The sequence below is a fragment of the Hemitrygon akajei genome, chromosome 5 (genome assembly GCF_048418815.1).
Source record: "Hemitrygon akajei chromosome 5, sHemAka1.3, whole genome shotgun sequence".
In the NCBI taxonomy this organism is placed as follows: Eukaryota; Metazoa; Chordata; class Chondrichthyes; order Myliobatiformes; family Dasyatidae; genus Hemitrygon; species Hemitrygon akajei.
In genome coordinates this window covers 65,360,400-65,376,657 of record NC_133128.1, presented here as the reverse complement: position 1 = coordinate 65,376,657, position 16,258 = coordinate 65,360,400, and the positions used below count along the sequence as shown (strand labels likewise).

General features: G+C 39.4%; 1 protein-coding gene across 2 annotated transcripts in view; it reads right to left on the bottom strand.

Moving 5' to 3' along the window:
- Positions 1–405: 405 nt before the first annotated feature.
- The window catches only part of LOC140727833 (glycerol kinase), a 133,703-nt gene continuing 117,850 nt past the window's right edge, over positions 406–16,258 (bottom strand). Inside the window, exons 17-19 of one of the 2 annotated variants that reach the window (XM_073045636.1) lie at positions 15,693–15,836; positions 14,526–14,606; positions 406–2,367 (exon numbers count right to left, since the gene is read on the bottom strand). In XM_073045636.1, the coding sequence (XP_072901737.1) occupies positions 2,312–2,367; positions 14,526–14,606; positions 15,693–15,836 (281 nt within the window). In that variant the 3' untranslated portion in view covers positions 406–2,311. The remainder of the gene's footprint in view (positions 2,368–14,525; positions 14,607–15,692; positions 15,837–16,258) is intronic. The other variant, XM_073045637.1, reaches the window with a different exon arrangement.

The window sequence follows — 16,258 nt, the reverse complement described above, 5'->3', positions numbered from 1 at the left end:
AAGCATCCTCTCCATGTATACTCTAATATTATGTTTCAATGTGATTTCCCCCACTCCTCCCAATTCTTCTAACCTAAATGATCTACCCTGTATGTTTCTCATTTTGACTGGTGCAGTTTCCTTCCACATTATAAAGTTCTGAAGGTTTGTAAGTTAATTGGCCACCGTAAGTTAGTGTCTAGGTGAGTGGGCCCAGGCACCTGGCCACTCAAGAGCCTGAAGCTCTAGCACTATAAATGCTGAAAAAGATTAAGTAGTGACTGGTATATCATGTATCAATCAGGCAACAAATTTATTTTGTGATTTGTTGTACATTGCTGTGTACAGTTATGGTTCAGTGTGTTGTATGACAAGGAACAATGAAGATCAACCCAACACATACAAATACAGCATTGTAATCAAGAATGAGGTTGATATACCCAACTTTATTAAGTTTAAAATACATGCACAAAGAAACCAGCATTTCATTAAAAATTTAATTTGAAGTACATTTTCCTCTGAGAAATTTGTTTCCTCCAATTTTCAAGCATTAAGATAGGATATTTGTCACAATAACTATTTCATCTACATAGCTCAGTTTAGAAACAACCCACATTCTATTCATTCCCTTACACAGCTTTCAATTATATGAGCAAAGACATGCACCATTCACATGCCTGGATCTGGTGAGCACCAGTCACAGCCTGAAAAGCAGGTGATCCACCTAAGTGAGGAGATTTACCGTAGTTGTCTACTGCCAATACATGCAAAACAGGTGCTGTAAGTACACAGAGCTGGAGATTTTCAAAAACATTTCAAAATTCTTGCAGTTTTCATTTCTTCCTCTTCACTAGTGTTGCAAGAATCTGACTCTTATTCCTTTGCCAAATATTTCCATGCCAAATGGACATTACATTGAATATTCTCTATAAAGTACTTTATCTCAAGACACAGGGCATCTGAGGGTTAACTAATAAATTCTCAATTAGTGATGAGCCAAGAGACAGCTCCTTAAATATATTATGCATTCTTACAAGACCATAAGATCCAACAACTCAAGGAGCATTGAAGGATGGTCGAACTATTGGGCTGAACCTGTTAGGTCATTTGACTATTACCCTTGGATGAAATGTTAACTTTCAGACCCACCTATAAATGCATTTTTTGAGGGGGAAAAAAACAGCAATACAGATGATTAAAGGATTTTGTCATTTTGCAAAGTATTTTCCTGTACAAAGAATATAATGAGTTGCCATTATGTCAAATGTAGACAAAAGCAAATAATATTCCACTGAAGCTTGATTAATCTATGTCTTTACAAGGTTACACTTTACAGCACAACTGGTGCTTCTTCTGTCAATAATCAACTGTATTATTCTACTTACAAGGAATTAAAAAACATATTGCAATCTGAACTCAAGTACATTTTTGTAGAGTCAGACTGAAGAATTCCAATCAGGTGATTTGATAAGCTTTCAAGCAACATACAGAATTATTTTCAAAGCATCCATTTTATCATCTGATATTAATTTTCCTTTAGAATCCTGGCAATATTGTCAATTCTTTATATTCCTGAAGCAGGTGAACCAAGTCTAATCATTCCAAAAGTGCCCTGAACCATATTGTATTTGAATTTCATTCAAATACTGTAGTTTAACAAAAAGTTATGATTTGTCAATCTGGACCTAGTTTGCATTCAATGATTTATGCAAAACTTAACAAATACATTTGTTATCAAATTTCCAAGGGCTTTATGTGAAATCTCTCCAGGAGATCACAGCACTTAATATCATAATTAACTGCAGTAACTTGATTCTAACATAAAAGTTGATCATGTAGTTGATTTCAAGTAGCATTCTAATTCTACTGTGCATTTAATGACCAATTTCTCCCCTTCTCTATGCTGCATCTCCATTCAGTTTCTCATTTCACTAAATTCCTTGTGTCCTTAAGCCATTTCTGTCCCAAATCCATTTTTTTTGGAAGACACACTGTCATAAAGGACTCTTCAGTAAGATGAGCAAGTGATCAATATTAGGATTTAACCCGTGCAAATTCAGCATCAAATCAGTGATAAACAGTCTCAGATTAAGAGTGCAAAATTGCAAGTCCTGAACTTAAATTTTATAAAGTCATTTAATAATTCCACAGCAATACTTTATCCTGCTTGTCGATATAATGTTCCTTCACAATTCTTACATTGGTTTTCTCTACTAAATCCTGCAATTAAAGTACCAGCATTCATTTCTGCATCTTGATAATACCTAAAAGGCACTTACAATGAATGCTTTAATTATAATTTGCTGTGTCCAAATATTAGAAGGCAAACAATTCATGAGGAAAATGGCACAGTGGTAGCTTTGAGGAACGGCCGTATTCCCTGTCCATCTGGAACAAAAAGATCAGAGTACAAATAACATTTGATATCTTTTACATTACTTCCTTCAGCTGTCCTTAGCAGTATCTGCAGACAATACTTTGTGAAATTACATTAATTTCTTTTTAGAAATGCCAAGTGACTGTGTGTGAGAGAAAATAAACATTATTGTGCATGAATCCCAGAATATATCATTTATCTAAAGGAGATCTTCATTGGATCCAAACTGGGTTTGTACTTCCCACCAGGTAGATAGAACTGATTATCAATTCAAGACATCACAAAGCACTTTGCAGCTAATGTGTGAAACTGGCAGATTTCCTGCACTCTTACATGTTATTCCAATGAATATTCCAAACACAAAATGCACTCAAAACATTTATACAATTATAATACCCTTGAGATACTTAATATCAATGGCTAAACAAACACAGGTGTGGTTCAAGGGTGTACAGAAAACAGAACAATAGTGTGTAAAAGGGAGCAGGAGAATCAGAGTCCTGATCTGCTAAAATGAACACACAATCAGATCTCTGCTCTATGATCTCAGGAGCTGGTCTGTTAAAAGGAATCTTTAAAGCAGCGTGCCTAACTAAATGTCAAACCATCAGAATTTCTAGACTCTCATATTATCAGAGATTTATGGTATTTTAATGTAGGAACTGCTCCAAGGACCAACAATTTATTACTGAGATTAGCTGCTCTTCTTAGTAAAATAATGAGGCATTTATCATTAACGATAAAACACAAATTATTCTGCTCTTCACTACAGTGCCATGGCACCTCAAAGCAGGACTGATCCTGCTTCAGGTCCCAGCAGCACTATAGTGCAGAGCCTGCTCAGATATTAGGAGCCCAATCATAGTTTGAATCCAAAACTATTTTTTTTACTCCAAATTCATCCGAATCCCTGTCATTGAAATGCTCTCTCAACCTACAGACTCACTTTCAAAGAATCATCTCATGTTCTCATTATTTTTGCTTATTTATTTGTTTATTATAACTTTGTTTTGTATTTGCATAGTTTGTTGTCTTTTGCTCATTGATTCTGTTATGTTATTATTCTGTTATGGATTTATTGAGTATGCTCACAAGAAAATGAGTCCCAGGATTGTATATGGTGACAAATATGTACTTTGACTAAAAATTTACCTAGAACTTGCTTAAATCCACACTATTCTATTCTAGTGCAGACTTAGTCCATGATTTTAACAACTGAGGTAAAGAGCACTGCAGTGTTGATAGGAGATTCTATAGTCAGAGGAACAGAGACAAGATTCTGTGGATGCAATAGAAACACCAGGGGTGGTATCCTGCCTCCCTGGTGCTAGGATCATGGACATCTTGGATCTGGTCCATGGCATTCTCAAGGGTGAGGGCGAGTTGCCAGAAGTCTTTGTGCATATTGGCATCAATGACATAGGTAGAGAAGGTGAGTAGGTCCTGAAGAGATTCTAGATAGCTAGGTAGAAAGCTGAAGACAAGACTTCCAGAGCAGGTGAATGTGTGGTTGAGATACTGGGGCAGGGGTTCAGATTTATGGATCTCTGGGATCTCTTCTAGGGAGAAGGTACGACCTGTACAAAAGGGATGGCTTACACTGGAACCTGAGGGAGTCCAACATCCTTGTGGATAAGTTGGCTGGAGTTGTTCGGGAGGGTTTAATCCAGTTTAGCACGGGTCTGGGAACTGGAGTAATAGTGCTGAGGATGAAGTAGTTGGTTTACAAACAAAGGCAAAGTGTATTGAGACTCCTAGCAAGGAAAGGCTGGTGACTGGGTAAAATTACAGTCAACAGGATGAATTACAATGTAAAAGGCAGACAAAACTGTAAAAATCAATTACAGGACTGAAGGTGCATCTGAATGCGTGAATTACACGGAATAAGGTAGATGAACTTGTAGCACAGTTACAAGATTGGTATGTATGACGTAGGCATCACTGAATCATTGATGAAAGAAGATTATAGCTGAGAGCTCAACGTCCTAGGATACACACTGTATTGAAAGGACAGACAGCTAGGCAGAGGGGTTGGCATGGCTCTGCTGGTAAAAAATGACATCAAATTGTTAGAAAAAGGTGGCATAGGGTTGGAAGGTGTTGAATCATTGTGGGTAGACCCAAGGAACTACAAGGATTAAAAGATCCTGATGGGAGCGGTAGACAGGCCCCCAAACAGCAGTAAGAACAAAGTCTACAAATTACACTTGGCTCCCAGAGCCACTCATGGCAATAAATTCCACAGATTTACCACCCTCTGACTAAAGTAATTTCTTCGCATCTCTGTTCTAAATGGATGTCCTTTAATCCTGAAGTCATGCCCTCTTGCCCTAAACTCCCCTACAATGGGAAATAACTGCCATATCTAATCTGTTCAGGCCTTTTAACATTCAGAATGTTTCTAGGAGATTCCCCCCCCCCCCCACCCATTCTCCTGAACTCCAGGAATACAGCCCAAGAGATGCCAGATGTTCCTCATTCAGTAAGCTTCATTCCTGGAATCATTCGTGAATCTTCTCTGAATCCTCTCCAATGTCAGTATATCCTTTCTAAAATAAAGAGCCCAACACTGCACACAATACTCCAAGTGTTGTCTCACAAGTACCTAATAGAGCCTCAACATCACATCCCTGCTCTTATATTCTGCGAGGGGTGAATAATAAGTTCCTGGCCTAAGGTAGAAGCAGTCAATTTTAGAAAACCTAGCACATTTATTTTTCCACATAGTCCGCTCCTACATTTACACATTTAGTCCAGCAGTCATGGAGCATACGGATCATGGACCTCCAGAAAGTTTCCACAGCAGGGGTGATTGACAAGTTCATGGCCCAAGGTAGAAGGAGATGAGTTATTAACTTTAAACTTTCTGCACAATAACTCAGAGTTGAAACACATGTGCATGTAACGAGAACTGTACAACTCATCTCCTTCTACCTTAGGCCACAATCTTATCAATCACCCCTGCTGTGGACACTTTCTGGAGGTTCAAGATCTGTATACTCCACGACCGCTGGATTGAGTGTGTAAATGTAGGAGGGGACTATGTTGAAAAATAAATGTGCTAGGTTTTCTAAAATTGACGCCTTCTACCTTAGGCCACGAACTTATCAATCACCCCACGTATATCTCTAGAAATGAATGCCAACATTGCATTCACCTTCATCACCGACTCAACCTGGAGGTTAACCTTTAGGGTATCCTGCACAAAGACTCTCAAATCCCTTTGCATCTCTGCATTTTGAATTCTGTCCCCATCTAAATAATAGTCTGCCCATTTATTTCTTCCACCAAAGTGCATGACCATTTAAATTCCAACATTGCATTTCATTTGTGAATCGTGAGTGGTGAATCTGTGGTATTCATTGCAAGAGTAGCTGCGGAGGCTACCTTCATGTTTATTTAAGGCAGAAGTTAAAATATTCTTAATTTGTTAATGCATGAAGGGATACAGGGAGAATGCAGGAGATTGGGGCCAAGAGGAGAACTGGATCAGCCAGATGAAATGGTGGACAGACTGGGGAAGAGGCGGTGGCTCACAAATAGAGAAAGCTTGGAGACAGTGTGTGAGGCAGGATAGGCAGGTGATAGAGAAGGGATGCGCTTGGACTGACAGTTTGACATGTGTTTACTTTAACGCAAATATTGTGATTGTAAAGCAGAAGAGCTTAGAGTGTGGATCACTACTTGCAGCCATGATGTGGTGGCTATTACAGAGACTTGGGATGGCTCAGGGACAGGAACGGTTACTTCAAGTGCTGGGTTTTAGATGTTTTAGAAAGGTCAAGGAGGGAGGCAAAAGAGGTGGGGGCATGGCACTGTTGATCAGAGACAGTGTCACGGCTGCAGAAAAGGTGGATATCATGGAGATATTATCTACAGAGTCTACGTGGGTGGAGGTTAGGAACAGGAAGGGGTCAATAACTTTACTGGGTGCTTTTTTATAGGCTGCCCAATAGTAACAGGGATATCGAGGAGCAGATAGGGGAACAGATCCTGGAAGGGCGTAATAGTAGAGTTGTTGTGATGGGAGATTTTAATTTCCCAAGTATCAACTGGCATCTCCCTAGAGTAAGGGGTTTAGATGGGGTGGAGTTTGTTAGGTGTGTTCAGGAAGGTTTCTTGACACAGTATGTAGATAAGCCTACAAGAGGAGAGACTGTACTTGATCTGGTATTGGAGAAATGAACCTGGTCAGGTGTCAGATCTCTCAGTAGGCGAGCATTTTGGAGATAGTGATCATAATTCTATCTCCTTTACAACTGCACTGGAGAGAGATAGGAACAGACAAGTTAGAACAGCGTTTAACTGGAGTAAGGGGAATTATGATGTTATCAGGCAGGAAATTGGAAGCTTAAATTGGGAACAGATGTTCTCAGGGAAAAGTATGGAAGAAATGTGGCAAATGTTTAGGGGATATTTGTGTGGAGTTCTGCATGGGTATGTTCCAATGAGACAGGGAAGTTAAGGTAGGGTACAGGAACCGTGGTGTACAAAAGGATGCAATAAATCTAGTCAAGAAGAAAAGAAAACCTTACAGAAGTTTCAGAGAGCTAGGTAATATTAGAGATCTATAAGATTATAAGGCTAACAGGAAGGAGCTTAAGAAATAAATTAGGAGAGCCAGAAGGGGCCATGAGAAGGCTTTGGCAGGCAGGATTAAGGAAAACCCCAAGGCATTCTACATGTATGTGAAGAGCAAGAGGATAAGATGTGAAAGAATAGGACTTATCAAGTGTGACAGTGGGAAAGTGTGTATGGAACCAGAGGAAATAGCAGAGGTACTTAATGAATACTTTACTTCAGTATTCACTATGGAAAAGGATCTTGGTGATGACTTGCAGCAGACTGAAAAGCTTGAGCATGTAGATATTAAGAAAGGATGTGCTGGAGCTTTTGGAAAGAATCAAGTTAAGATAGGTCACCGGGACCGGATGAGATGTACCCCAGGCTACTGTGGGAGGCAAGGAAAGATTGCTGGCAATGATCTTTGCATCATCAATGGGGACAGGAGAGGTTACAGAGGATTGGAGGGTTGTGGATGTTGTTCCCTTATTCAAGAAAGGGGAGTAGAGATAGCCCAGGAAATTGTATATCAGTGAGTCTTACTTCAGTGGTTAGTAGGTCGATGGAGAAGATCCTGAGAGGCAGGATTTTTGAACATTTGGAGAGGTATAATATGATTAGGAATAGTCAGCATGGCTTTGTCAAGGGCAGGTCAGGCCTTACGAGCCTGATTGAATTTTTTGAGGATGTGACTAAACACATTGATGAAGGAACAGCAGTAGATGTAGTGTATATGGAGTTCAGCAAGGCATTTGATAAGATACCCCATGCAAGGCTTATTGAGAAAGTAAGGAGGCATGGGATCCAAGGGGACACTGCTTTGTGGATCCAGAACTGGCTTGCCCACAGAAGGCAAAGTGTGGTTGTAGACGGGTCATTTTCTGCATGGAGGTTGGTGACAAGTGGTGTGCCTCAGGGATCTGTTCTGAGACCCTTACTCTTCGTGATTTTTATAAATGACCTGGATGAGGAAGTGGAGGGATGGGTTGGTAAGTCTGATGATGTCACAAAGGTTGGGGGGGTGTTGTGGATAGTGTGGAGGGCTGTCAGAGGTTACAGCAGGACACTGATGGGATGCAAAACTGGGCCGAGAATTGGCAGATGGAGTTCAACCCAGATAAGTGGGAAGTGGTTCATTTTGGTAGGTCAAATATGATGGCAGAATATAGTATTAATGGTAAGACTCTTGGCAGTGTGGAGGATCAGAGGGATCTTGGGGTCCAAGTCCATGGAACACTCAAAGCAGCTGCGCAGGTTGACTCTGTGGCTAAGGTGGCATATGGTGTATTGGCTTCATCAATCATGGAACTGAATTTAGGAGCCGAAGTAATGTTGCAGCTGTGTAGGACCCTGGTCAGACCCCACTTGGAGTACTGTGCGCAGTTCTGGTTGCCTCACTATAGGAAGGCTGTGGAAGCCATAGAAAGGGTACAGAGGAGATTTACAGGGATGTTGCCTGGATTGGGGAGCACACCTTATGAGAGTAGGTTGAGTGAACTCAGCCTTTTCTTCTTGGAGCAAACGAGGATGAGAGATGACCTGATAGAGGTGTATAAGATCATGAGAGGCATTAATCGTGTGGATAGTCAGAGGCTTTTCCCCAGAGCTGAAATGGTTGCAGCAGGAGGACACAGGTTTAAGGTGCTGGGGAGGAGGTACAGAGATGTCAGGGTATTTTTTTTTTAATAATATAAATACACCGAGTGGCGAGTGCATGGATTGGGCTGCCAGTAATGGTGGTGGATGTGGATAGGAAAGGGTCTTTTAAGAGACTTTTAGACAGGTAGAACGTAGAAAATCTAAAGCACATTAAGGCCCTTCAGCCCACAATGTTGTGCTGACCATGTAACCTACTCTAGAAACTGCCTAGAATTTCATTAGCACATAGCCCTCTATTTTTCTAATGCCCATGTACCTACTTAAGAGTCTCTTAAAAGGCCCTATTGTATCTGCCTCCACCACCGTTGCTGGCAATGCATTCCATGCACCCATCACTCTGTGTGGAAAAACGTACCCCTGACATCCACCTTGTATCTATTTCCAAACACCTTCAAACTATGCCCCCTTACATTAGCCATTTCAGCCCTGGGAAAAAAGCTTCTGGCTATCTACAGGGAGCTTAGAAAAATAGAATGCTGTGGGTAAGCCTAGTAACTTCTAAGGTAGGGACATGTTTGGCACAACTTTGTGGGCCAAAGGGCCTGTATTGTGCTGTAGGTTTTCTATGTTTCAACGACTTAATGGGCCAAATAGCCTAATTTTGCTCCGATATCTTATGGTTCAACACAGATTGCGGTTAGAGTTCAAGCAGCTCAAGCCACAGGGATACAACTTCCACCCACCTGCTCAGGGAACAACCAAGAATTCCCTGAACTCAGAAAACTGACTGTTGGCCGACAGGCTCACCTCTTTAAGACTTACTTTTGTTTTGAGTGTGATGTATTGATAAAGAGCATTGTTCAAAAACATTACGGAGCAATACCACAAGTAAAAATGACAAATTCAATCATGAAAGTAAATTAACCCTGAGTATGAGCGCATCTGTTTTGCTACAAAACATTTTCCAAAAAAAAAAAAAATCCATTATCCAAGGCTGTCAACCAAACCATTTTGCCATTTAAGTCTCTCCACTGCTTGTGGACAGTTCTGAAGTTGAGTGACTCATTTCCCAGGATGATTAGTAATTGGCAATAAATGTTGTGCAGGTTGATGAACATCTCATCCCAAAAGCAAAGAAAACCAAGCTTGGACAGTCACAAGTACACCAACATCACGCAGCATTAGCAAGCATGCTAAAGTTAACAAAATGAGCAGTCAAGATACAAAATTGTTCAGGCATTAAATATTATTAAAAACAACTGATAATTAATCATACCAAAATCTATTCTCTGAAATACCCGATCTAAATCACTTTGTACAAAACCAATGCAGGTCCACAATCCCTTATCCGAAATTCTAAAATCCGAAAACCGAAGCTTTCTTCATGGAGTGTGGAACGTGTTGTAACAAGTCTTGTTTGGCGCACCAACAGCTGACGTCACTCAGGTGTGAAGTGGCAGCACTAGCAGAGGCCACCAGATGTCAGCTATAGCTCAGCGCTTGTACTGGTTACACGTGCATTCGCTGATATTGTGTGTTCACTGTTGACTTTGTGTTTAATTTCACTGTGAAAATGTCAAAAAGAGCTGCAGATACCCATATGGGAAACAATGAGAAAAAGAGAAGGAAGCATCTATCATTATCAGTAACGCAGAAAGTGGAGTTATTGCAGAAGTTTGATCATGGTGTGTCTGTGCGGTGAAACAGCTTTTTACTGGCACTGCATTCCTAGAAAAACCATTAACAATGGCTGATGAAAGAGCACCAACAGGTCTTAGAAGATGCTAAGGACAGGTTAACTATTCTTGGGTGTTCCAATGCAGCAGGCACACACAAGGTGAAGTTGGCAGTGACTGGAAAAAGCCAACATCTGAGATGCCTGAAAGGTGTACGCAATTTACCTGTGCATTATTATGCAAACAAGAAAGCATTGGTAACCCGAGAAATGTTTTCTGACTGGTTCAATAACCACTTTGTACCAGTGGCACGAGTTCATTGCAGGCAAGCTGAACCAGAAGAAAACTGTAAAATTTTATTGTTCCTGGACAATTGCTTTGCATATCCCCCTGCCGAACTTCTTGTGAAAAGTAATGCTTTTGCAATTTACTTGCCCCCCAATGTGACATCTATATTACAGCCTTGTGACCAAGGAATTTTACGTTTCATGACGAGCAAGTATAAAGACTACTTTTTGAATTGTATGCTTTCTGCAGTCAACAGAAGAGAAGGAATCCAAGACTTCCTGAAAGAGTTCAATGTTAAGGATGCCATTTACACTGTTGCTAATGCTTGGAATGATGTTGCTAAATTAACAGTAACAAATGCTTGGCACAGACTTTGGCCTACGATGATGTTTGATGTAAATGAACCTACAGATCAAGACTTTGAAGGATTGTGACACTAATGAGAAGATGATTATCAAACATCATAACTTACACTAAAATGTTATCGAACTAAAGTGTAAATAAGTTAGAGGAAGCTGACATTGAAGAAATGCTGCACATTGACAATGATGCACCTGTTGTGCATTCCTTGAGTGATGGGGAAATTGCTGAAACGGTGTTAAATACAGATAAGCATGAAGATAGTAGTGATGATGACGACATAGTGAACACAGGTGAAAAAATCCCATAGACAATATGGTGAAAATGTGTGATCAATTAATTGCTGGCCTTGAACAACGTGCATTTATCAGTGAGCAAGAGATTATGGCAGTTTACTCAGTTAAAAGAGAGCTTGCTTAGACATAAACCTATGTTAATGAGACAAATGACACCTGAAGTCTTTAAAAACGCTGTCTGTCAAATTGCTGCTTCATAACTTGAGAATCTTGTCCCTGGCCCACCAGGTACCTGTAGAGTATTTAGCTTTGTTTGCCAGACGTAATACAACTTAACGAGAGGTATCTGTACATACTTAGCTTAGTTTGAACTTGTCCTACAGTATTTACATTCTACATTTATTCCAGTAAGTCATTTACCATGTGTTTGAATCGGTTTGTTTGAAGCTGTATATTTTTGTTTTCTTGAATGTTATTGTTGGAAATAAAATGTACTTGTGTATTTATGGTCTATAATTATCCCACTGTTTAATTTATCAGTACATTACTCTATAAATAAACTAACAGTATTTGTAAAAGAGCGCGGATCGGGAAAACCTGGAAGTTCTCTCTCCAGCACTCGTTGTTTAAGCATATACAGACTTGTTTAAGCATATAGACTTTTTTCTTGTCATTATTCCCTAAACAATACAGTGTAACAACTTACATAGCTTTTACATTGTATTAGGTATTATAAGTAATCTAGAGATGATTTAAAGTATACGGGAGGATGTGCATAGGTCCGGAGCTCCCCCGGGTCCTAAAGTCCACCCACACAGAGGTTAATTATCACTGTAATTATCAATTTTCTGAAATCCGAAAAATTCTGTATTCTGAAATGCAACTGGCCCCAAGGATATCAAGTAAGGGATTGTGGACCTGTACAAAAATTAAGCATGATAACTATTTTCCTCCTCCCTCACCAAAACATTGATGGATTCTGATGCTCTAAAATCAAGGTTCTTTTGGAAGTCCGGAAAGAGGCACAAAACTTGCTGCTTCACAATTGTTTTATTAAGTATTATAGAGTTGAAAATGGACAGTGATAGAAGTCTACTAAGTGAGGAGTGATAGAAGCATAAAGATAGTGTCACTATGCGGTCACTTCTTACCCTACGTAAATAAGAAAAATTCCATTCAAACTTGCAGATAAGAGTCTGTCTAGACCAGGGGTGGCCAACCTTTTACATTTCATGTGTCAATTTTTTCACGCACGAGTTCAGATGTGCCATACAACTCTTGTACCCCCATTCAGTTCTTGTAAAAATGTTTATATAGACATATTTAGCTTTTTACATGATATATTGATTTAATATAAAAACAAGATAAGCATTACTTACCTTAGAGACTTTTAACAAATATATTTTGTCTTCTTTTGATTTCTTCCTTTTTCTTAATTCACATTCTTTCCATAACATAGACCCAAGCACTAGCCTTAGTTTTCCTTCTAATGATGTTGTGTTTTAGTGTCTATTAAGATCATGTCTTTTATTATGTGAGAAAGTGTTTTCACAAACAATGCACAACAGTTTTCCTGACAGACCCGCTGTAAATAAGAACTCATTTTCCCACTGTTCATTGAATTCACGCTTACTATCACTTTCTGCTTTTCTTTTGCTCATTTTCTGTAATGGGTAACTGAATATAAAAACAAAGCTTAATTTTCGAAAAAGTACAAAACTGCAAATGTTCACAAAGGATGAACAAAGCACAACTCCGTAGTGCACGAGTGTCAATTGTAAACTGACTGGCAAAAACCTGCGACGCACCGCTGGTGCAGACGCCTGGCACCTCAGGATCAAACAAGTATCAAACGTGTATTGAACAGTTATAGAACGACTGCAGAACAAAAGCCCTTCTTTCCTAGTTTGACTCATTGAACATCTTTAAAAATTGAAAAGAGATTAATGTGAAAGATAGCAATTATTTTTTAGCGATTTTATTATTTCGTACACATCTTTTGGTGAATGTTAAGTTCCAGATTTATTCTCAGTAAAACCCATTTCTAGCTCTATGCTACTTGAATTCCTGTTATAGATTTTTTTTCTACAAATCGGTTTTTGGTTAATACTTTTTGCATGAGTAGGCTTACTTTTTTTAATCATTATCACTGGGTGCAATGAACCACTTCTAATCATCCAATGTGTCACTTTTGGCACATGTACCATAGGTTGGCCATCCATGGTTTAGACTACACTAGAAAGCATACTAAACAACAACTGTTAAGCTGCAAAGAAAATAACAATTAAACAGACAAATCCAACACTTGAGCTACAAAGCTGCAAAATGGCCTTCCACTTGGTAACAATCTGCAATGTTACACATTATTGGTTTTTGAACAGAAGATTTTCCTTCTCATATGCAGTTCCAAAATGACTGGGAGATGAGCAGCAAATATTTAAGACCCATTGTAATTGAATTAAATCATCTAAAGTAAATTACAAGATGCAGTTAACTAAATATATAGTGTTGACTTTCCATAACCAGCTAAAGAAATTTCAAGTTTAAAAGAAAGAGGGACAATCTCATTGCAGCACAAAATCCTTATGTGGTATGATGGGTTAGATGTCAAGATATTTGCACAGGAGTGACAGGGGGTGGGGTTGGACTATCAATGAACAGGTGTAGCTTCAAGGTTAGGTGACAGTCAGTTAAAATGGAGTTGCAATAGAACAACTTCTCATGAACCTTAGCAAATCTCTGCCCAGCAGGTTCTGGAGCGGGGTCATTGGGGAGTATCTGAAGAGGAGGATACATTTCGTAAGATCCAAGAATGAAAGACTATGAGAAATCGGTACAGAAAAGGAGATCAGCTGAGATCATACTCAATGACATAGCAGGATTGAGGGGACAAGGCTTGGCGCACCATGGTTGCGTAGCTGTCAGAGTGACGTGATTGTAGTTCGGGGCATTCCAGAGATCAGATTTCAATTCTGGCACCATCTGCAAGGAGCTTGCACATTTTACATGACTGAGTGGGTTTGGTCCAGGTGCCCTGGTTACCTCCAAAGACATATCGGTTAGTAGGTTAACCAGTCATTGCAATCTGTCCTGTGATTAGGCTAGTGTTGAATAGGTGGGTTGTAGGGCAGTGCCGCTTGGTGGGCAGAAGGCCTTGTTCAGCACTGCATTTCTAAATAAATGACCTGTTCCTATTTTCTTACGATTCTCCTGTTCATACAGTGCACTTTGTGTCCATGTGCAAGTCCCTTCACTCCTATGTACTACAATTTTAATATTTATATGTTGAAACCCAACTACTTACTTCACTTAAACTATCTACTTCTGTACTTAATTTAGGATAACTTTTTTCATACACTTACTTTGCCTTTTAAATTTTCATTTCTCTGATCTTAATTGGTGCTGTTTATGACTGGCTCTCTTTTTGACTTTTACCCCAACACTCACCAAAATCCTCTTCACCTTGCTCCACCCAGCCTATTGATTTTTGTACTGCTAACTTCCAGCGATGAAACCGTTTGTTGCTCTCTGTGGATTAAAAATATATATTAAATAAAGTGGGCTAGATATTCTTCCACATTTTAATGGCACCTAATTAGCCTTTTAACTCTACTATAACCCAGCTGCAAAAGGAGGAGAGTTGGGCATGGGATTAACAACCCCATCCCATAAAAATAAGAGCTATGGAAACACCAAAGAAGATCCAAAAAATCTCATCCCTGACAGAGGAAGGATCTTTTCCTAGAAGATGTAAAGATGGGCCACACCTGGCAACAACTTAACAGATTAGCTCAGGATAGAGGACTTTGGTGAGCTGCTGTCAATGGTCGATGCCCCAGTAGGGGTGATAGGTTTAAATAAGTAATTAGCCATGTCACGTGTGGAAGCTTGAACTTATTCTTTTGCTCAGATGCCTTTATGACATTGCTCTTTTCCGATTCAAACTTCCTCCAGTCCCAGGTCTGTTAAACAGAAAATGATGCCTTGTGCAGTCTCTAATGATCTTACTGTTCTTCAAGGTATATCTGTATCTGTCTCAACTCCACACTAGTATTCACTCTATAATCCTGCATCACTCAATCTCCCATCTGATACTTTCTCATACTTATCAACCAATTCTGGATTATTGCACTTCACTGTGATACAATTAAGGCATTTTACTTTTTGAAGTATTACCTCTGACAACACGATACGATAAATGAGGAACAGGTACAGTGTTTTACACTGCTTGCACTGCATCACAGACCAGTTCACAAATGGATGCACCTTACAGCAAGCACTGGCTGGGGATTCCAGACAATGGAAATCCAATGAATAAAGAATGTGCTAAGAGACAAGATGGCATTACGCTACTTGACGTGACTAAAGGAAATTTTTTTTTAATTCCAATTTTCTGTTACTGTAATATTGATAGCATTTACATCAACATTGAAGTCATCTATTTTTGTAATGAGGGAAGCAATGAAAATCTTAAATCAGATTCAAGGTGGTTTGTAACATTGTAGTTAAATTAAAATTAGAAATACATTTATACCATTCTATTAAACCCCCAAAAAAATCATTTAATGCAACAAATGGCCTGTGACAAGATTTCCAAGTCAAATGCTTTCTTACCTTCAATCTCTATCTGTGGTTCAAATTTTTCCCAGTCTGAGATTGAGGAACCGTCTTTTGGCAGATTCCAGACTCCAATACCATCTGCAGCACCAGCCACCATGGCTACTCCTAGTGCAGTTGTTTGTGCCATGCTTGCTTTCACTGCAAGAAAGCAAAACACACAAAATGCTAACTCAGTTGGGATTTGGGATTTTTGTGCACGTGCTGTCTCAAGAAGGCAGTGCTTATTTAGCAAAGTATTTATCACCTTCTGAAAATACATTTCTCCTTGTATATACAAACCAAGATTGTGAAAATGTGCTTCCTAGTTCATAACTGTTCCACACAAGTAACAGCCTGTCAGCCTCAACAGATCTCTTCATATTCTTCAACATGTCAGAAGAACAGCCTTGTTTACTCAATCCCTCCTATCACAAACCAACCATCCATGGACCAAGTCCAGATGATAATTTTAGTGCTAGTAACTTTTAAATTAGGTTGAACGGTGCAGGTTAGGGCACAATCAACACAATTTTGGACAATTTTAATTTTATTGAGGAGAAAAACAAAGGATGGAAGTAGTG